We start from the raw sequence: 22,116 nt of genomic DNA on the forward strand, positions 1-22,116 counted from the left end.
AGAGAGAGAGAGAGAGGAGCAGAGAGAGAGAGAGAGAGAGAGAGAGAGAGAGAGGAAGAGAGAGACACTGAGCTGCACCATGCAGCGATCAGCTGATACGGAGCATAGAGAGAGAGAGCTGCAGTCCGCGGGGCTCGGCCTCGCCTCCTGTCCTCACAACTCTTATCAATCCCGGGACCGGACAATTGTTATTTGTTCCTACTCGGAACCGAGTTTTGCTTCCCAACCCTTGCCACTGTGCTACACTTCCCGCCCCGCCCCCGTCTAACTGTACAGAAAGCGGCGAGATGCATTTCCTTAGGAATCGACAAGCAGAACCGAAACTAACATTTCTAAACGAACAATGGCGGACACGCACAATTTGCGAATGAGTTCTGCCTTTTGTAAACTGAATGTATCAATAATTTATCAATAAATCAGGCCGAAAAACGTCACTTGTCCGCCGGACAATTGAAAGATCTACTTGTCCGATATTGTAAATAACACGTCCCGGACGGTGGGACGTGTACTTTTTCACACACTGCCACAGGTACAGAATATCTCTCAGAAAAAAACAAAAGCCATTAAAGAAAACTCACAACCACAGTATATTTTGGACAGAAATTGACACAACTGCCACTGAGTAAAAACACATACTTACTGGTGACAGTGTTGTTGGAAGCAGTGAGTGCTGTTAGTGTGTTCACATCCCAAAGGAAGATCTGCCGGTCGAGGCCTGCTGATGCCACAAGCTCCTTGTCCTTAGCGTAGGCCAGAGCTTTCACATAGTCCTTGTGTGTTCGTAACGTGGACATACAAAAGCCTTTGTGCGCGTTCCATACTTTGACTGTTGTATCTGATGAGGCAGATATCACTGAAAATAGAAGACAGTTATACAAGTTAGCAAGAATAGTAGAAAAATGTATGCCTTAACCCGTAATAAAATAGCCAACAGTAATAACACTCACATGTTTTGCCATTGCAACACAGAACTATGTCATTAACCCAGTCTGTGTGATGCTCCATTGAGGCAATATATGGATCCTGCTGCAATAAATGGGAAGATAAATTAAGACACTAATACCATAAAGCAAAATAAAAGAAGATGCATTTGGCAATACAGCTCCATTGAGCCTAATATTTAAATAGATTCAGAATAAAGGAAGTCGTACCTTATGCTGGTAGACACTCCATATCCGGATGATAGAGTCTCTGCCAGCAGTGAAGAGCCGGTTTAGAGCGGGGTCTAGCTGGAGTGCATTCACCCCATTCCGGTTGTACTTCTCCACCTCATCTCTAATGACATAGGACACCTGAAACACAAAGAGGAGCGTGAGCACCGAAATCACACTTTCAGGACCATTTCTGGATTACCCCACAACACACCCACCTGCAACGCGCTCTTACATTGCATGACATGCAGTTAGCTTAGGAAACGTGCAGCCTGGCTAAATGACATATATTAAAGATGGATTTATGTTAGCGATGGACACATTCAGGATTTATATGGTGCTTTGATTTGCTAAACAGAACCACCGAGACACGTACGTTTCCCAGCAATTAGACCGAGCCGAGATACTGTGCAGCTAAGCTACCATAAAGGCTGTAACAGCATTAAACATGCAGCTAACACAGCGCACCAATCATTTGTGTTAACGTACAAGCTTAGTAGTCATGTTTTAACGTATTTACCACGTACGCATGTGCTAATTGTTTATAAGAATATGTTATCTTTTGGACGCCAGCGTTAGCTCAGGTCGCTAACAACTATCGCGAGCTAAGCTAGGTGGGTTAGCTGGCTTGAGTCATGACTCATAAGAGCAGCGCTATCCCTGACGGATTTAGCTGTCTGTCAAGTATCCGTGAAACACTTTTTAAGATGAATGACATTATGTTGCCGTTGCCACACACTTTGCCATTATGCATCTGTTACAATGTACCTGTACTTTTCTCCGCCCAGCAGCATTTTGCCTGTGATGCGTGGCCATCTTGCATGTTGACAGTCAATTCATGTGATGCTACATCCGGGGAAAAAAGGAAAACATATGCACCTGAGCTTTATGGGTAATGTGGTTTCCAGACTGGACTTGTTTCGCAGTAAAGATGTTTGTTGGAAGTCATTTGCATGGCATTAGACGAGCTAGGCATCTGGCTTGAATACCCCAAGTAGAACAAATCACCACATTTTCAGCCTGCCTATTTATTTTTTAATTCTGTATCATGTCCAACATATGGCCGATCCTACATGGGATGATAAACACCATAGGCCTACATCTTCTGGGCGTGCATAATAAAGCATGTGGAAATAAAGAATTAAACACAAACACAAGAAACAAAAAAGAAGAAAAATAAATAGAAAAGCAAAGAAACAAAATCATTATCCCATAAGAGCTATCTACCAGAACTAGGCCTACCTAGCTGCTAGCAAGTATATATATATGTATATTCAAGGTCTCCCTTGAAAAAGAGATCAATGATCTCAATGGGACTTGTATACCTGGTTAAATAAAGGTTTGAAATGAAATGAAAATATTGTTGGCCACTAGAAGGCGCAAAAGAGACCAACACCAGGCGTTTGGCGGTAGACTGCTGGGTCATCCAAAAGAAAATAACACAACATCTGAACATCCCATTGGAAACACACAACAGACATTGTGACAGTTTATTCAAACCATGTCCTTTTACGGTTCATTGAAATGTAACAGGTTTCCATATTCAATTTATTAACAATTATATTGATTAATTATTCATTTAAGTCAATTGCTTTAAAAGTTTGCAGACACCTGTCTCTCAAACGAACTGAATATCGAATAGCCTACATTATATTCAAGTCAAAACAAGTTAATATAGCCTTCTTTCAGATAACAAAAGTCATATAGCCTAACCCTAAAAAACTATGCAAATGTATTTAGGCCTATTATGTTATATGAACCACACTGTTAAACGGAACAAAAAGACATTTCTCGCTCTGAACGCTGGGTAATAAAAATTCAAATTACCAATTCAATGTGTCCCTCATAGGCTTCTGTATGTTTTGGGCGATTTTGGGGATGTTTTCAAACTGCCAGCTCTACAGTTTATCACTGTCATGTTGAGTGGACATGTAGCAGCGGTAATCCCCTGGTCCAGCGGCAGCTTCCTCCCTCCCTCATGCTCTTGCTCAAGGGCAAACCGAGGTGCGCCTCTCCGCTGCGCAGCTGCTGAACACCGCGCAGCATCTCTGCTCGCTCCGCGGCTCGGGAACCTTCCTCTGTGGGATGGTTAGGGAGAGACACTCGGAAGGCGGAAGGAGACAGCACGTCTTGCACTTGTGACAGCTTTCAAAATGTCCAACTTCAGGTGATAAGACGACTGGCTTTTGTTGTGAAGTCTGTTTTTGTTCGCTAAACTTTGGATTTTGTTGATAAAACGCACTTTCAGTCCGGTCGGGGTGGAGATTTCTGTCCATCATGAAGAATAAACCTTGAGAAGAAGTCATGGATTTTGCACGGAAATTCTGGATGTCGCTTCTTCTAAAACCCAAAGAACTTAACTATGGATATTTTTGCAGTAAAACTTAGAGTTTCATACGTAAGTATCCCTGTCAACTTTTTGTTTGTTGGTTTGTTTGCTTCTAGATTTTTTTTAATTCACATTGAACATGCACTTAGAGAGAAAACTACTTTTTGAAGAGTAGACTTTTAGTTTTTTTCTAATTATATTGAGTTAATGCAGAATTTCTCGATGGAATAGTAACAAAACAAAACAAAAACTCCTTATTATTATTATTATTATTTTATCGTGTGGTTTTACGGTACACATAATTTAAAATAACACAAAACTATATTATACAGTCTATATGAAAATACAAAAATATGACATTATACAAAATATAATTGTCTTGTTGTAATGTGCGGTGTTGAGCATTAAAGGCTTACGTAATTCATTTGGATAATCTCTCACGGAGGACATAAAATCATTTTTCTAGTTGAAAATGTACTGTCCCTTGGCTTTTGTGAGAAATTACAAAACGATATGTGAGGAAATGATTTCACATTTGAGATGAATTTTCCTCTTATGTTGCAATCTGACACCTTACTCCTTTTGTTTAATGTGTAAACAATATAATTTCTTAGTTTTAAGATGTCCCCTTTTGGAGTGGGTTACGTTAAGCATAAACTATCTGAAACAGCATCGCTCATTTTCGTAATTTCATCCCCCTGGACATTGTAATAAATTCCCCACTCTCTCATTTTGTAGATCTATACAGTCTGTAACGTACATATTTAAGCTATCTGGTGCAATTACATTGAAAGGTTTGTGCAGAAGAAGTAGGTCAGTTCAGTTTGTGCACCTAGGATCACAGTACGCAGCTCTGAGAGGGCACAGACAACATGGCCCAGTACAGACCAAATGTAAGGTCAGACTCCCAGTCTCTTTTTAAACGTTGTTGCCTTAATTTGTGTAATTCACAAGTATTCATATGGTTTAATTTGATGGTAAAGCTGCTGTCAATGATTCCACATAATTGTACTTGTTTCCACAGTATAATATTGTCTTGATTTAGAAGGAGAGAGAGCAGATTGACAGGCCTTTGCAGCCTATAGTCTTAAAAAGACCCTCATGAGAGATTATATAATCATCACCAAATATGAGCAAAAAGGGTTATCCTGAAATGAGTTTCTGAAGGATTAAACCCCATACATTGCTAAACCCTAATATTAAAGTAACATAAAAACTAAAAAAATCACGTTCTTATAATTGTTTGTTTGCATATTTATCCCTACATGTTTAGTAATTATACATGCCCAAAAGTCTCAACATAAATAATGTTAAAAATTGCATTTTTATAGAAAACACAAGAATAGTATAAAAACCATTGCTTGAATTCAATAACAAATACATTACTTAAAACTTCAATAAAATAACACACATGTAAAAAAAGAAAATAATGTGAATATGAAAACCAGATATACCGTGGTTTAATGATTCTTCATGTATTTAAAAAAAATAATGCAATACAGTTTTTTGTCATGAATGTATCTATCCATTTATCTAAAATGACAAACATTCACTGTAATGATACATAACATATGATCTATTAGCATTACATTGTTACGTCAGAGAGATGTGTAATAGCATAAATGCCCATTCTTAAATAAATGTATACAATGACATCTCCATGATTTATTTAATGAAAAAACAGTAGGGAGGACCTTTAGATGTAATACATATATATTATTCAACCCTGTAAGGGATGTGCAGAGATTGTTTTCTAAGTTAAGAAGAAGGGTGGTTGATCAATCTTTCCAAATGGGTGACCGCAGGTTAGAGATAGCAAATTATTACAAATGTCTTTTCCCCCAGGTACAAAAATATAGCTAGACCAACAAATAGGCAGGCTGATATAACGTATGATGTATTGGTTGGTAGATAAATAAACAAATCAATGGTAGAAAAATGCTGAACTAGATTTAGAAACACTGTCCCTTTTACATAGTCTTTCCACCAAAGAGTAAGAAGACTTTTACCCAATAAAATGTCCTGCTACATATCTTAAGCCTCTTACACACCAAACTGACACCAAAGAACACCAAAGAACGGGACCATGCGTCGCCTCCTTTATATATACAGTCTATGGTCGCCTCACATCTCCATGGATGTATAATAAGAGCTGGATACAGCGTTGGAGGCGGGGTCTCGTTCTTTCCTATGAGAGCTGCTCATTGGCGCATGAGGACAAAATGGCCCAACTTTTGAGAGAGCGAAACGTCACAGATTACCCATCATGCCTAGCTGTCAGAGCAGAAGAACCATGAATGTATAATAAGAACTGGATACAGCGTGGAAGACGGGGTCTCGTTCTTTCCTTTGAGAGCTGCTCATTGGTGCATGAAGTCAAAATGGCCCAACTTTTGACTTTTACCCGTCATGCCTGGCTGCCAGAGCAGAAGAACCCGTATGTGCGCTCACAGAGCATGCGCCCCTTAAGCCCAGAGCTCCCACTCTCGGCTCATTAGAATGAATGGAGAGAGAAAATCCATCTAGGTTCGGCTTTTAGTGCATTTTACAACTTTAAGGACTGAATGATTCTAATAAGGGCTATAAAATAGTTAATACTGGGTAGTTTATTTAGTTAAAAAAAAAGTATCCACCGATTTACAGACGTCTCTTTCCCCATGTTAGTCAATGGGAAAAAGTTGTTTTGGGCCGGGTGACGTCACGGACTGATACGGAAGTTGCAGTACCTCCGTTTGGACACAACGAATGTTGGGCACAGAGTCCGGCGCACTTCCTGGGGGCTTGAGAAGAACCCGTGGGTGTTTCTCAATGTCGAGGACGCTTGCTTGGTAGCACATGTCTTCCGAGTCACTTGCTTCAGAAGCGAGGCAAGAATCCTTCCTGGCCTCGGAAAACGAAGAATTGTGGAATAGGCTAACAGGTGTGCAGGTGTGCGTCATATGCGAGGCCCCGTCTTAAATGGAGTGCGATTTCCGCCAAAGATTTGGAAATTGGTCCGTGCGCAAAGCATTGTGGGGATTTTAAGACCGCAGAGTCTACACATGTGCAGCCTCGAAATTTCCTGCTACGAAGTACGCCGGCCTCGGTAGAATTCCAAGTATGCTGGACATTGGAACAGTCCTTCGGCGGCACTCGATGACATAGTATGCTTGAAATAGTGGCTCTGGAGCATCTTTCCTCGACATTGAGAAACACCCGGAATGTACGCTCACAGAGCATGCACCCCTTAAGCCCCGCCCCCCGAGCTCTCACTCTCGGCTCATTAGAATGAATGGAGACAAAAAATATGTCTAGATTCGGCTTTTAGTGCATTTTACAACTTTAAGGACCTAATGATTATAATAAGGGCTATAAAATAGTTCATACTGGGTAGTTTATTTAATTAAAAAAAGTATCCGCTGATTTACAGACGTTTCTTTCCCAATGTTAGTCAATGGGGAAAAGTCTTTCTGGGCCCAGTGACGTCACGGACTGATACGGAAATTGTAGTACCGCCGTTTGGACACAACGAATATTTTCATCAGAGTCCGGCACACTTCCTGGGGGCTTGCACGTCTCCTGTGTCTTGGCCATGTTTCACTCTGGAACACACCGCAAAGACTTCAGCCGACAGCCAAGTTGCACGTACGAACTGCGCATGCGTGAGTGGCAATAACTCTCCTTACCAGCAGGCGGAGGTAGTGTGTATTCGTCATTCAAAAGAGGCAACAACCGGAAGACAGACTGCGTGATATAAACAAACAACAAATAGCGTGTGCGTTCCATTTTCACTCTACAGCGAGAAGCTCATGGGGCTTTCCCGAACCTGTGTTGAGAGCTGGAGTTAAATTAAATCTCAGATTTGCCTTCTTAATAGTTTGTTTGGGTCCCTCACTTCCGTTTCGCTTCTCATGCACTGATTCGCTAAGCTGAACAGCCAATCAGAGTGATTTCTTTGGCTGACGGCCTTCCGATTCAACATGTCGAATCGGCGGTGGAAGGTGTCGGCACAGCCGAAAAGACACGACGGTGTAGTACACACCAATCTGAGTAGGGCGACACGACGCTCATCGACGGCCCGACATCTATCGACGCCGAATATCGGCTTGGTGTGTAAGGAGCTTAAAGGCCCTGACACACCAAGCAGTCACCAGAGAACTCGCCGACGCCGACTGTTGCGTCGCCATGTTCTTGTGCGTCTTGGCCATGTGTCGCACTGGAACACACCGCAAAGACTTCAGCCGAGCACGTAGGAACTGCGTATGCGTGAGTGGCAATAACTCTCCTTACCAGCAGGCGGCGGTAGTGTGTATTCGTCATTCAAAAGAGGCAACAACCGGAAGACAGAGAAGAAGAACAGACTGCGTGATCTAAACAAACAACAAATAGCGTGTGCGTCCATCGAAAACATGTTTCGTGCGGCACTGGAGCTATCAGCCATTGGAGTGTTGCTTGTGGAAGATATTCTCAAGCAACCGTTTCGCTTCTCATGCACTGATTCGTTAGCTGAATAGCCAATCAGAGTGATTTCTTTGTTCGACTGCCTGTAGCCGACGCACGGCCATGAAAGGCCAAATAAGGCGTGTCACGGCCGACGGTGCGGGACACACCAAATTGAGTTTGGGCGACAGGGCACGCTTCGTCGTCCGACTAACGAAAACGGCCGATTTCGGCCTGGTGTGTCAGGGCCTTTAGTCACACAAAAAATTGTAGGAGTTATTGTTCATATGAAAACAAACATATGGTGTGAATAATGCAGTATCAGTCAAGCTTTAGTTCAAACCACTACAGAGGCCTGTACTACGAAGCTGGTTCAACCTAACCTGGATATGTTTGAGTTAGCCGGTTGGCCTAATCCAAAACATACGGGCTCTCGCTAACGGTACTACGACGCAGGTTATCAAGTGGATCGCTCAAGCCAGCTGTGTCCTATCTAGTTAGGTGCGCGTTCACATGAAAGGGGTGGTATTTGGAGCATTCGACCAATCACAAACATGGAGAAGCATACTGACAGCGCAGCGTCATACTTCCTGAATGAAAAGTTAACTATAATATTAGACATATGAAGAAGTTAAACTTTAAACATCCATGACTCAAACACTTTATCCAGGATCAAAGCCACATAGCTGCACCTGAAAGGTGAATACAGCTGGTAAAAGAAAAAAGTGTTTGAATGCGTACATTAACAGGTTTATGATATCACTGCCCCGTCTAAGACACGAGTGGATCTGACTTTAATTACATTTGTCTCGAGTGTTTCGTCAACTTAATGTGTTGCTTAAAATAATACTTCTGCATACAGTATGTGACACTGTGAGTGTTGCACGGCCAGATACGGCTCAGCTGACTCAGATAAGGAAATATATGATACATTATGATGTGATATGCTGCGGACTGTACTTAATGTTACTCTGATCCGGTTACTTATGTTGTGGCAGATATTTAAGTAAGCTTTCTTAACGCTAATGTTATAGGCCTAATAGTCAGTGGCGACTGGTCATTAGGGGCAGGTGGGGCACAGCCCCACCTAGTGTCAGCAGAAAGTATTACAAATAATGATTACAACTAAATGCAAAAATAAATTAAAATATATATAAAATATATGTTAAGATCATGTTTAATCATCTGATTAAAACATTGCTGTTTTAGTCTGTGTTCTTCTAATTAGTGTCTACAGTGTGTGCCTATTGAGCTGTTTAGAGCCATGTGGGACAAAACCCGATCCTGCCCCTCCCTCTCACTGTCTAAGAGAACGGTGACTGTAAAAACTACACTGCGCATGCTCAGAGTATTGTCCTATTTAATGTGTGTGGCAAAACATAATGACCATAGGGGCATAGAGCTGCCATCCCCACCATACGTCATCTCACATAATTCAGAGCTGATTGGCTGTAAGTACGTGTGCCGCGAAAAGTGTGGTGTGTGAAGAGCAGACGAGAGACACGTCCTAAAACCCGGAAGTAAGCTGCGCATGGCTTCCCTCCACAAAAAAGCAATGAGATTTCTCCATAGGATTTTAGAAAATAGCTCAAAATAAGATCTGTGGGAAACGTAGAGATAAATGCACGTTTTGTTCAGCAGGATAATATCCACATGTCTACCCTACTTTTAAAATGTTCGAATCATAAATCTATCGATTAGATTCATGATAGACTTTTGAAACTACAAGAAGATAAGGAGGACTTTTACAAAAAAGTAATAGAGATTTTTGTCCAGAAGGATAGGCAAATGGACTTCATCTTCAAGTCAACGTAAGACCACCATTTTATTGAAAATGGGATCTTACTAAGAGAGAACAATTCAATATTTAAAGAATAAAATTACATTTGTTGGGTATCTTTCTGTTGTTTAAAATTAATCAAAGCATCAGACAAAAAAAGCTTTTGAAAATAATATTATATTTTGATTTAGGTCAAAATATAATATTTGTAAACCTGAAGAGTCAGTGCCAGTGCCTCAGCAGCCATGAACCTCACTGCAGAAGCTTATATATAGACATCTAAGTTTTTTGTGCCCCACCACTTTTGTACATGTAAAAACGCCACTGCTAATAGTCAGATTGCTCTGAAGATGGGAGGTTATATTCTATTAATGTTCACGTTCACACAGATTTTTGCCGGCCGTCTTTGCTCCAACGGCAGCTTTTCTGTATTTCCTTTCTCCTGTAATATGACTTGATCGCTTTAAACTCCGCACACTGAGCTCTGATTGGTCAGCAGGCAGTGCTTTCACTGAGTTGAGCTCTTAGCCTGCAACCTAACCTGGTCCCGACCAGGTTAGCCGCACAGCATAAGTTACCATGGAGATCTAGCCTGCTAAAAAGAGAACCAGCTTCGTAGGACCGGAAACCCCGAGTTTTCCCTGAAGTTAGCCGGCTAAGCGAAAATCCTGCTTCATAGTATACCCCCCAGGTCTTCTGCCTTATGACATCATGTTATTTATTGTAGAGTTATGAATGTGTGTGTGAACATAGCCTATGTGCTATGTTTGTATGTCAGTCCATGGCTGCTCTCTACTTTAAATCTAAGTATCGTAATTATTTGCCGTGATGAGGACCATATCACATCTGGCTGTTATGGGAATTAAATTTCATTCAACTAAAATACTTTATCTAATACTTTACATTTATTTTCCCAGCCGGCAAATCCAAACCATCCCCAGAGCCAAATAATCCCTCTCTGTTAGGATCTGTCTGTGTTGTAGTTTTGTGTGTCTGGTTATGGGTATTTTCATCCTTGTATATTGTCTGGTCCTTCTTCCTGTGTTTTTCCTCCCGTTGTTAGTTTCCCTGGTGTGTCTAGTTGTCTGATTGTTTTCACCTGTGGTCCTTGTGTTTCTCCTCCCCTGCCCGGCTGTCTCGTCTTGTGATTACCCCTTCCTGTATTTAGTCTTGTCTCTTCCTGTGTTCAGTGTCGGTTCGTCTTGTGTTGTGAGTAAACTGCGGTGAGTGTTCTGTTCTGTCTCTGAATATTGTAGCCTTGAAATAAAGGAATTATTTTGTCACTTAAATCTGCATTTGGGTCCTGCTTCCTGCACACCGTAACATTACGAACCGACCAACAATGGACCCAGCGGATTTTAATTTTGATTTGGACTTGTTATCCCTAGAGTACACTCTTCAGTGTCATTATGCTGAATGGAGTAGAACCTTGGCTAAAAGGGACAAAGAGGCTGTCCTCAAAAAGGCACAAATGGAGGTGGACAACATGCCATGGTTGAGAGGCTCATTGCCTGAGTTTCTCAGAGTTTTCTCACGCAGCCATGAGTGCCAGTCTCCATTCTCTGACCCTTTCTTGGGATCCCGCCTGGCGTTTGGAGGTCCACAGAGCCTCCAAAAGACTTCTAAAAGACGCAAGGTCAGGAAGCCAGCTCGTACTCAGGTACCGGTCCTAGCAGCCATGGTTCCGGCTCCAGAGCCGGCCCATACAGCCATGTTTCCGGCTTCAGAACGGGATCTTACAGCCATGTTTCCGGCTCCAGAACCGGAACTTACAGCCATGTTTCCGGCTTCAGAACCGGACCTTACAGCCATGTTTCCGGCTTCAGAACCGGACCTTACAGCCATGATTCTGGCTTAAATTCCGGCTCCAGAGCCGGCCCATACAGCCATGTTTCCGGCTTCAGAACTGGATCATACAGCCATGTTTCCGGCTTCAGAACTGGATCATACAGCCATATTTCCGGCCATGGTTCCAGACCTAGTACAGTCCCCAGCAGCCCTGGTTTCAGCCCCAGTTCTGGCCCGAGCAGCCATGGTCCCGGCCCCAGTCCCGGCCCCAGCTGCCACAGTCCCCTCTCCAGTCCCCTCTCGAGCCCCTCCTCTAGCCCCTCCTCTCTCCTCTAGTCCCCTCTGGAGTCCCCTCTCCAGTCCCCTCTCGAGTCCCCTCTCGAGTTCCCTCCTCTAGTCCCTCCTTTAGTCCCTCCTTTAGTCCCTCCTCTAGTCCCTCCTCGAGTCCCCTCTCTAGTTCCCCTCTCGAGTCCCCTCTCGAGTTCCCTTCTCTAGTTCCTCCTCTAGTCCCTCCTCTAGTCTCTCCTCTAGTCCCCTCTGGAGTCCCCTCTCTAGTCCCCTCTGGAGTCCCCTCTCGAGTTCCCTCCTCTAGTCCCCTCTGGAGTCCCCTCTCTAGTCCCCTCTGGAGTCCCCTCTCTAGTTCCCCTCTCGAGTCTCCTCTCGAGTCCCCTCTCGAGTTCCCTCTCGAGTTCCCCCTTGGTTCCCCTCTCGAGTTCCCCCTTGGTTCCCCTCTCGAGTCTCCTCTCGAGTCCCTACTTGAGTCACGTCTCAAGTCCCTACCCAATGTCCTGGTCCGTTGGAGGTTCCGCTGGGGGTCCTGCCAACTCCGTGTCTGTCTCGTTGGAGGTCACGCCGTCTACTCTCCTGCCGGGGGTCCTGCCAATTCCATGTCCAGTCCCGTTGGAGGTCCCGCGGACTACTCTCCTGCCGGGGGTCCTGCCAGCCCTGTGTGCTGTCCGTTGGGGGTCCCGCCGACTGCCCTTCTGCCGGGGGTCCTGCCAACCCTGTGTCCTGTCTTGTTGGAGGTCCCGCGAACTTCTCTCCTGCCGGGGGTCCTGCCAACCTTGTGTACTGTCCCGTTGGGGGTTCCGCCGACTGCCCTTCTGCCGGGGGTCCTGTCAACCCTGTGTCCTGTCCTGTTGGAGGTTCCGCCGACTGCTCTCCTGCCGGGGGTCCTGCCAATCCTGTTTCCTGTCCCGTTGGGGGTCCCGCCAACTCCTGGTCCTCTTCCGTGGGGGATCCTGCCGAGGCCTGTCCCACCAGCGCCGGTTCCTGTCCGGCCGACACCGGGTTCTGCCCGGCCTCCTGAGAGCCGCGGTCTTCGCCCTCGAGCCCGGCCCCCTGAGAGCCGCGGTCTTCGCCCTTGAGCCCGGCCCCCTGAGAGCCGCGGTCTTCACCCTCGAGCCCGGCCCCCTGAGAGCCGCGGTCTTCGCCCTCGAGCCCTACCCCCTGAGTGCCGCGGTCCTCGCCCTCGGGCCCGGCCCCCTGACTCTTCCTGCCACTGTCTTCGCCCCTCCATAACCCCCTTTTCAAGCTCTGCCTTGCCCCTGGGCTGTCAGCCCAAGCCCGTCCTCCAGACCCCCTCCACCCACCCTGTTGGCCCTAGTTTTGTGTCCCTCCTCCGGTCCCCCTCCGCCCGCCCTGGTGGCCTGGTGGTGCGTCCCTCCTCCGGACCCCCTCCACCCACCCTGCTTGTGGTTTTGGACTTTTTGTGGTTTTGTTTTGGGACGTCTGGGATCCGTCCCTTGAGTGGGGGGTACTGTTAGGATCTGTCTGTGTTGTAGTTTTGTATGTCTGGTTATGGGTATTTTCATCCTTGTATATTGTCTGGTCCTTCTTCCTGTGTTTTTCCTCCCGTCGTTAGTTTCCCTGGTGTGTCTAGTTGTCTGATTGTTTTCACCTGTGGTCCTTGTGTTTCTCCTCCCCTGCCCGGCTGTCTCGTCTTGTGATTACCCCTTCCTGTATTTAGTCTTGTCTCTTCCTGTGTTCAGTGTCGGTTCGTCTTGTGTTGTGAGTAAACTGCGGTGAGTGTTCTGTTCTGTCTCTGAATATTGTAGCCTTGAAATAAAGGACTTATTTTGTCACTTAAATCTGCATTTGGGTCCTGCTTCCTGCATACCGTAACACTCTCTTTGACTAACTTATTATATTATTCATGTATAGTTTGATGATGTAAGCTACCTCTGTAGCTTACATCATCAAACTATACATGAATAATATATATATATATATAGTTGACTAACTTATAATATAAGTTAATCAATGTCATTTCTTCTTTCCAGAGGACCGTGTTTCTGTGATTTGTTGTCACATCCTGACAGACATGTGCTTTGAACCTGTTTATCTGCTTTATGACGTTGCAAATAGATCTTAACCTATTTATTTGGATAGCAATGGAGTTTATGAGACGAGCTGATCTGAGATCAACCTGGGCCAAATAAGCAGATCAAGTAAAGCAGATAACTAGCGTCTGGCTGGACGTGTGAAGGGATCAATGCATTTCAGGACAGGAGGAGATGGAGAATTCGCTGAGCTTAGTCAATATGAAAAGGATACCATGGTTTTTCTCTGTCAAAAGGGGAACACAGAAATGTAATCCTCTTTTTGTAAAGCTTTTTTAGTTATTATAATATCAGACTAGGTCACTGACTTAAATAGGGAGGGATATGTTTGGGAGTGGAAAGGCCTTTAGGTTTGTCTTTATTTAGACAGTGACTCTTTTCTATAATCAGATCACACACTTATACTTTATTTAATTCTATAAGAATCAAGGAAATTAGGATTATTGAAATCCAAAAATAAAATGTAGTCAAATTAGTAACATCGTTTAGTCTGTCATTTTCCAAACTGATTCAATAAAATATATAAAAATTGGCTATACGGCCAAAGTTTGACATTATTAAGATGGAAATACATGGGAAATGCCCTAGAAATGTTCTTTGTACAAACTAAATGTATCACTACAAATGAGTGATGTCGGTTTTCTGCTATTTTCAGATTTCAGTCAATCTTATTTTGGAATATTAATCTTTTTGTATCGCAACAGTTTCCTGTTCTCGAATAGCTGTATGACTTTGAACGTCCCCTCAGGTCTATGCAGCATTTTAGTGCCTTTAAGCTTGTTTTGGTTTTATGGACCGCAACTTAACAATGTAGGTTCACTCTAACTATCATAGTGTCCAGGAGTAGCGGGCAGCTGCGTAACAAGTGACCAGACGAGGAGAAAGTACATATTATTTAATTGGGTTTTTAATCGTAGCATTAATCTGTTCATTACTTACATTCTACTATTGCCAGATAGCTTGTGTCTTCCACTAAGACTTCAATAGAGGTTATTTTAATCTAAAATAATACCCCCAATAAATGGTCAATAGTATTTTTATTCTGAATCTGAATGTTCAAAGTAACCAAAGGTATTAATAATATTCTAAGGAATAACAAGTTTAATATCTGTCTCTGAATTGTAATGAAGTAAAGAACCAGGAAATGGGAACACTCAACTAAAGTAAGATTATCTGAAAAGTATATTTGAGTATATTTGAATAAAGGTCATTTTTTGTTGCTGGTAAAGAACCTCTGGTCAGAACTGCAGACCGTGGACTTAATCCCTCTGACTCACAACAATGGCTGCCCAGCTGGCCCTAGGCTCTGGAACACTCTGCCCCTCCATGTGAGGTCGGCCCAGACCCTAGGGTTTTTTTAATTGACACTAAAGACTCACTTCTTCTCCCTGGCCTTCTAGTCAGAGCGGAGTACGACTCCTGACATTTCCCTGTGTTTGATTTTTAGATTTGCTGTTGTAATTTATTGTCTTCTGTTTGCTATCGCAGTAAAGTGTTTTTATTGCATGTACAGCACTTTGGCTCAACCAAAAATCGTTTTAAAAATGTGCTATATAAATAAAACTTGATTTGATTTGCCCTAGTTTGAGAGGCAGTTGGATAACAGGGAGCTGGTCAGTGTTTCTGGACCTCCCTCAGCACTGACCTCCAATCAGAAAAACAGATGCACCCAGTGACTCCAGCCTTCAAATAGTCAACACATCATATTTGAAAAGGAGAAGGGCCCCAGTGATGGAAACATATATATCCTACATGTTTCCATTAAATATCATATATTTGCATTGTTACTTTTTTGGTGCAAAAAAAGCCATCCCTATGACTTTTGGCTTAAACACTGTAATCAATGTATCCTCATAATACTTATGATAACGTCTGAGAAATGTGTACGTTTGTGTTTTCTTACAAAAGTCCAAGACAAAGCGGTCATTTTTGCCATCCTATAGCGCCTGCACCATGGCCTGGACTGCAAACGGTTTAGACAACAATAACTTGGTTGGGTTTAAGAAAAAACAAAACATTTGATGTTATAAGTTTCCTTTTGTAGAATAATTAGTGATTCCTGGAAGTTCAATAGTCACTTTCTTGTAGCTCTGTTTTGGTCTCCACCAACTCCTGAGGGAGATACCTGTCTCTTTACCTTTACATGTTTTCTATCTGCGCTTAAAGCCTTGCAGGTAGAGTACAGCGGGGGGGGGGGGTACTACACAAATGTAGTGTGGTAGTTACCCTCTCTTGCCATTACAAGCAACCTCTTTTGACATACACACATCAGATGATCCATCAATATAGATTAAATCAGCTTTAAGACTGAGAATATATCTAACAAAAAGTAGCTAGCCTTTATATGCGGTGAAAAGGTTGAAGAATAAAAGGTTCACAACTGGATATTCCAAGTGTAAGGTGTAAGGCACTTCGGCATTGCCTTCACTTGCAGGTTGTTGCAGACACACTCCAGTTTGCATACAAAGCAAAACAAGGGTTGAGTAGGCCTGCTTTTCACTACTAATAATTACGATGACCAAAGGTTTTGCCTCCTCGATTTTCTAGGATTTCATTCATCAACATCTCCTCCACTTTTAGACAACATACATACCTAGCTTAAATGCCTCGTATGTAACTACTGTTGAAGTTAGACATACAACAACCCTCATCACCTTATTTCCCCTTTCAACCCTATTATATTATTTTTGCAAGATGTATGCTTTTGTCTGATCTGTGTATGGAATGATGGAAATTGCTGTTTCAGAAGATTGAATTAAATTACTTATTCTCTCTCACCTTCCTCTGTCTCTACTTTTCCTCTGTCTTTATCTACTACTCTACCCACCTATAGCTGTAAGTACATTCTAGTACAGGAGAATCAGGATGAAAAGATGGCAGCCATGCTGTTACCAACGGGTCCTGATGGCTTGCGGCGGTTCACTCGCGAATCCTTGGCTGCGCTGGAGCAGCGGATTGCGGAGGAGCAGGCCAAGAACGTCAAGGCTTGCCCCGAGGCTCACAGGAACGCAGAGCCCCCCAAACCCAGGGCCGACCTGGAGGCAGGCAAGCAGCTGCCGCGCATCTTCGGGGAAATCCCTACAGAACTTATCGGGGTGCCACTGGAAGACATTGATCCGTTTTACTACAAGAACAAGAGGGTGAGTGCTTCTGTGTTTGTCTGTGTGTGGGCGTGAACTAAAACTCTGCAGCAAGTCTAGAACATTTTCCTCAAACAAATTCCCTCAATAATCTTTGTTTAATGAATATGATTATATATAAATAAGGGAAGCTGAAACTGAATTTTGAACCATCTGATCTTAAAGAAGAAATGGCTTGATTATGATTTATTCTACAATACATATACTTTAAAGGAGTTTGTGAAGAGATATGCCACATTTGATGGTATTTCAACAGACATAGGACTAGGTTCATGAAAGGGTTCAGAAAAAACAGTTTCAATGTACATATACATACATACATACCTGACAGACTTGAAATATGTTGTACCATAATTCTACGACTTCTTCCTGTGAATGTCTCGATAGGTTTACATTTCAACCATTCACTTACATTAATGTCAATGATGCTTCTATACGACTGATAGACATTCCTGCATGTTAAATGGTCCACAAAACCTCTCTTCCCCGAGATAAGACGAGAGCGACTGCGTCTTTTGTGAAATGCAGAAATAGGATTAACAAGTTTTGATTTGCAGAGTCGGTAGATAAGGCTTCTGCCCATTAATGGGCCGCTTATGAAGAGATGAATAAAAAAAACGTGGCAGTTATTCTCATGGTCTCTTTGTTTTGGCATGTGATGCGCTACTGGATGGGAGGATTATCCAAAGGCGGACATATATTTAAATAAAAGCCACATCTGTTGGGGAAAGGTTCAGCCCACTTTGTAGTTGCCTCCATTATCTGACCCGGCCTCTCTGGCTGAATGTCGCTGCAACTCGCTGCTTTCTTGGAGGCAGGATAGTGGGGGTTAACACAGATGGTAGACTGAGTGGTAGACTCAACAGAGCTACGCCATAATCTGCTGGAGGGTTAAGAAGATGGCTTACCTCTGCAGAACGGAAGAAAAAGGAATGTAATTTGAAATGTATTGACTTTCTGTTTTTTTGTTTCTGTTTTCTTTGCAGACTTTTATAGTACTTAACAAAGGGAAGGTCATCTTCAGATTCAGTGCCACGTCTGCAGTTTACATATTTAGTCCATTTCACTTCATAAGAACACTCGCCATCAAAGTTTTAGTCCATTCATATCCTTTTTTTTATATCGCACAGAGCATGTGTGTCTTCCTGCCATGGACATGTTGAAAAAAATCATGTAACTGTGTATACTGGTGCCGGTATTGGCTTAATAATAATAATTATCATTATATGCTGTAAAAAGTCCATACCTTTAATGTCATACTCGCAGATAAGCCAATTTCTAATATTTACTGATTTCCCCCCTAAGGTCTCATTGGATTTTCCCATTTTTGAAACAGCTTTGTAATGGTCCTCTACGGCCTTGCAAAACAAATCCCCTCATATCCCTCTTTTAATCTCTGAAATGAAATAAGAGCAAGGAGATTTGACATCATGTGACGGCAGCCTATTAGTTCTCAGACAGCCGATTCGTCCTTTACATGCTGGAAGAAATGTTCCCTCTGGATCTCCTCTATGTTACAGATGAGAAAAACATCTATCGATGAAATCATATAACATCTAACAACCTTTATTGATTCCTTGTGTAACTGACATCATTATGCTCTAATCTACATTTAAAGAGCTGTATTGGGATTTTTAAATATAATATAATATTTAGATTATTTAAAGAAACTCAAACTACATTTCATAAGATTATTCTGAGGACTTTCTAATTATTTTACCCTGAAGATTTTTTTTTAATGATTTTCAAGATAGTACATTCTTTGTTATTGTTTATCTTCCCATCAAACCAAGGATAATATGACTCACCAGATGTAATGTTAAATAGAATTTGCTTACATTTTCCATAATCTGCATCTACTGTAGTTTTAATACCCCTGGCACACACACAGGGATGGTTTATCCTAATGGGTATATTTCATAGTATTACAATACATGTTATGTGATACGTTATTGGTATACCATAAAAAGCTTATTTTACTCTATGTCACTTATTCACAATACACTTTCCTTAACTTCTTTCCACGTTGTTCAGCTTGTTCATAATGTTCACTATACTGACCAACTGTTGCTTCATGGCCATGTCTGACCCGGCACCATGGACCAAACACCTGGAGTAAGTACACACAGTATTTAGGATTACATGTATTTAAAAACGATTCAAACGGTGTGAAATGTGTTCTAATGTGTAGCTCTGCTGGGGTTTGTTTTGTCAGTGATGATTGCAGAGTCAGTTCACATGTAAGTATATGAAGCACGTAATGTTACTGCAGTAAGAACGTCCCATGGGCATGTTAAAAGAAAGCATGTGCTGGGAAATTAAACTAAAATCTTCAGAAATGTTGTGATGTGCATGATGTGGTCTTGTAATGTCATCATCAAGTGGGCCAGAGGCATTTTTAGCATGTAGCATGCTATCCGCGTTGACTTAGCTAATACAACTTTAGCCATTAAAGGGGCCCTATTATGCTTATTTTTAGAAACATCATTGTATTATGTGCCTCTACTGTGACATGTTTCCTTATTTTAATGTTCAAAAAGCTCTTTATTTCTCTCATACTGTCTGTGTAGCAGCACCTCGTTTCACCCTCTGTCTGAAACCAGAGCCCAGTCTGCTCTGATTGGTTAGCTGGCCGGCTCTGTTGTGATTTGTTAACCGCTTAGGGATGTCCCGCCCCTTCTGTCACTATGTTACGGAAGTAATTAAAGGAATCCAATGGAGGTGGTTCAGGCAGTGGGAGCATGAACTTTCGGATGTTAGTCTTTGCAGGTCATTTACATAACACACTACAGGAAAGGGAAAACCCCAAAAAGCACAATAGGGCCCTTTCAGTTTTTAATGAATTTGAAAAAAAAGAGAAGATCAACATTATACTGTATATACATGTTTATATTTTGCACAAAATCTGTCAGAGACATTACTCCTTCTTAAATAAAGACACCATAAATCATCAGATCATCAGCTGTATTCAAACAATTTTGGTCTGAGAGTGTGAACCCTGCTCTGTTTATTTGTATTATTTTGTCTTAGAGTCTTTGTTGATATTGATTGTGATTTATTTCGATGCTCTGAACTGTATATTTCTCTGACTCTTTCCAGGTATACTTTCACTGGCATTTACACTTTCGAGTCTGCGATAAAGATATTAGCGAGAGGATTCTGTATAGTACCGTTCACCTTCTTGAGAGATCCATGGAACTGGCTGGACTTCACCGTCATCATCATGGCGTAAGTTACTATGACATACATGTATTATTTACTTTGACATCAATTCACTTCACATGAGGAGTGGATACATTGTGCAGAAACACAACACAAGAAAGTCCACCCTAATTCAGTCATTCAGTTATTGTACAAAGAGAAAATGTTCAGTGATGTCAAAGTGACTACAATGAGCCTAGCAGATGGCAGATTAGACAGGTGACCTCTTGATGCATTGTATGAGACCAATCCTACAGATGGGACATTTGCTTTGTTTGAAAACAGCGAGACAAAATCTCTTTTAGTGTGTTTGGACACACCTTCCGGGATTCATTTGTTTTTAGTTAATTATGCTTCAGTTAGCCAATTCATCTGTCATTTCCTGTCACAGGTGCTCATCACATGCTGTTAATTCGGAAGGAGGCTATACTCAATATTTTGTAATGGTTTACATGACTATAATAATATTCAATTTTATTTACAAGCGCACTTTTCATTAGAGTAAACAAAACTCAAAGTGCTAGACTATGTGCAAAAGGAGTTGTAGAAATGAATTTGCGGTTTCTTTCAGCTCTAAGGAGCATTTTGGATTCTTTCAGTTGGTTGTTTTGGTCTTCAAGGTCATAACTTTACTGTTTTAGTTCACTCTCACTGCTCTCAAAGTATTGTTTCAGTCTTTAAGAAACCCTGTAGGCTACACTTTTTTTTTTAGATAAAATAAGAATATAGATTGGATTTAACATTTAGTTTAGCCTTTCAAAAACAAGTTAGTATTTACTGTTGTCAAAAAACAGTTGTCTCCACCTGTCTGCAAAAATAGAGTTTGATAAAATCACAATAAAAAAAGAGGGTGAAAAAAATCTTCATGCAAAGACCTCATAAGAAGCTTTCGGATGTAAAACACATTCTGTACAGGCCTTGTTAAATCTCTCTGCAGAAGTTTATTAATCCCCTCTTATCACATTCCAGATATGTGACCGAATTTGTAGACCTGGGGAACGTCTCAGCTTTAAGAACCTTCAGAGTACTGCGAGCACTGAAAACCATCTCTGTTATCCCAGGTAAGATGACCCCGACACAGAACCACATGTCTCTTTATTCTATCAAACCATTCATACATCATCTCCTCTGCTCCGTCAAGGTCTGAAGACGATTGTCGGCGCTCTGATCCAGTCTGTCAGGAAGCTGGCAGACGTGATGATCCTGACCGTCTTCTGTCTCAGCGTGTTCGCCCTCATCGGCCTGCAGCTCTTCATGGGGCTGCTGCGGCAGAAGTGCATCCGCAGCCTGGCGCACTGCATCAACTCCACCTACAGCCCCAACGCATCGTTCATCTGCAACAACAGAACCTGGAGCTCCAGGGCGGACTTCCTGGGCAGCGAAGGTCAGCCAACAAAACAAAAAAAAACTCACATTTCACACACTATGAGTACTGTCTAGGATCATCTATGTTAAAGGTCTCCTATCATGCTAAATGCACTTTTCAATGTCTTTTATACATAAATATGTGTCCCTGGTGTGTCAGGGAACTCACGAAGTGTCAGAAAACAAAACCCTCTCTCTTTTCCTCCATACCCACATCGGAGCACAATGGAGCTGATCCAGATTTGTGTCCAACGTAATATCCGAAAAGTGGGCTGGCTTTACACCCACGGCCCTATCAGAAACGTTGCTATCAGAAACAATGCCTGACATGTTTTCGAAGTAAAATGGTCTTTGTTTACATTAGCAAGCATCGCTAACGCTACTGGAGAGAGTATGTGTAAAAAATCAGGATATAAAAACGTACTCACCTTGTGGTAAACCTGCAAGAGAAAAAGCATTTGAGCTCCATACTGTTTCAGAAATAATCCTTACTGTGGTTTTGAACATGATATGGCGTTTAATCACGGCAGCATTTAGCTGTATCTGGGTAGAATTCTCCTGATCAGATACTCAGCATTAGCTCCCCCCACCTCCTTTTTTA

At 42.4% G+C, this 22,116-nt stretch overlaps 2 protein-coding genes across 5 annotated transcripts in view; one reads left to right on the forward strand and one right to left on the reverse strand.

The window, feature by feature from the left end:
* Positions 1 to 1,997, reverse strand: part of LOC117556653 (WD repeat-containing protein 48) — a 31,616-nt gene extending 29,619 nt beyond the window's left edge. Inside the window, exons 1-4 of one of the 2 annotated variants that reach the window (XM_034232111.1) lie at positions 1,920 to 1,997; positions 1,152 to 1,292; positions 948 to 1,023; positions 641 to 853 (exon numbers count right to left, since the gene is read on the reverse strand). In XM_034232111.1, coding sequence (XP_034088002.1) covers positions 641 to 853; positions 948 to 1,023; positions 1,152 to 1,292; positions 1,920 to 1,967 — 478 coding nt within the window. In that variant the 5' untranslated portion in view covers positions 1,968 to 1,997. Of the gene's footprint in view, positions 1 to 640; positions 854 to 947; positions 1,027 to 1,151; positions 1,293 to 1,919 lie in introns of both variants that reach the window. The other variant, XM_034232110.1, reaches the window with a different exon arrangement.
* A 1,356-nt stretch (positions 1,998 to 3,353) lies between these two features.
* Positions 3,354 to 22,116, forward strand: part of LOC117556652 (sodium channel protein type 4 subunit alpha-like) — a 61,741-nt gene continuing 42,978 nt past the window's right edge. Inside the window, exons 1-7 of one of the 3 annotated variants that reach the window (XM_034232109.1) lie at positions 3,354 to 3,549; positions 16,643 to 16,949; positions 17,936 to 18,054; positions 18,975 to 19,064; positions 20,049 to 20,177; positions 21,120 to 21,211; positions 21,292 to 21,534. In XM_034232109.1, the coding sequence (XP_034088000.1) occupies positions 16,683 to 16,949; positions 17,936 to 18,054; positions 18,975 to 19,064; positions 20,049 to 20,177; positions 21,120 to 21,211; positions 21,292 to 21,534 (940 nt within the window). In that variant the 5' untranslated portion in view covers positions 3,354 to 3,549; positions 16,643 to 16,682. Of the gene's footprint in view, positions 3,550 to 16,642; positions 16,950 to 17,935; positions 18,055 to 18,974; positions 19,065 to 19,164; positions 19,190 to 20,048; positions 20,178 to 21,119; positions 21,212 to 21,291; positions 21,535 to 22,116 lie in introns of those variants that run through there. The other 2 variants (XM_034232107.1, XM_034232106.1) reach the window with 2 other exon arrangements.

The sequence above is a fragment of the Gymnodraco acuticeps genome, unplaced genomic scaffold (genome assembly GCF_902827175.1).
Source record: "Gymnodraco acuticeps unplaced genomic scaffold, fGymAcu1.1, whole genome shotgun sequence".
Taxonomy (NCBI): Eukaryota; Metazoa; Chordata; class Actinopteri; order Perciformes; family Bathydraconidae; genus Gymnodraco; species Gymnodraco acuticeps.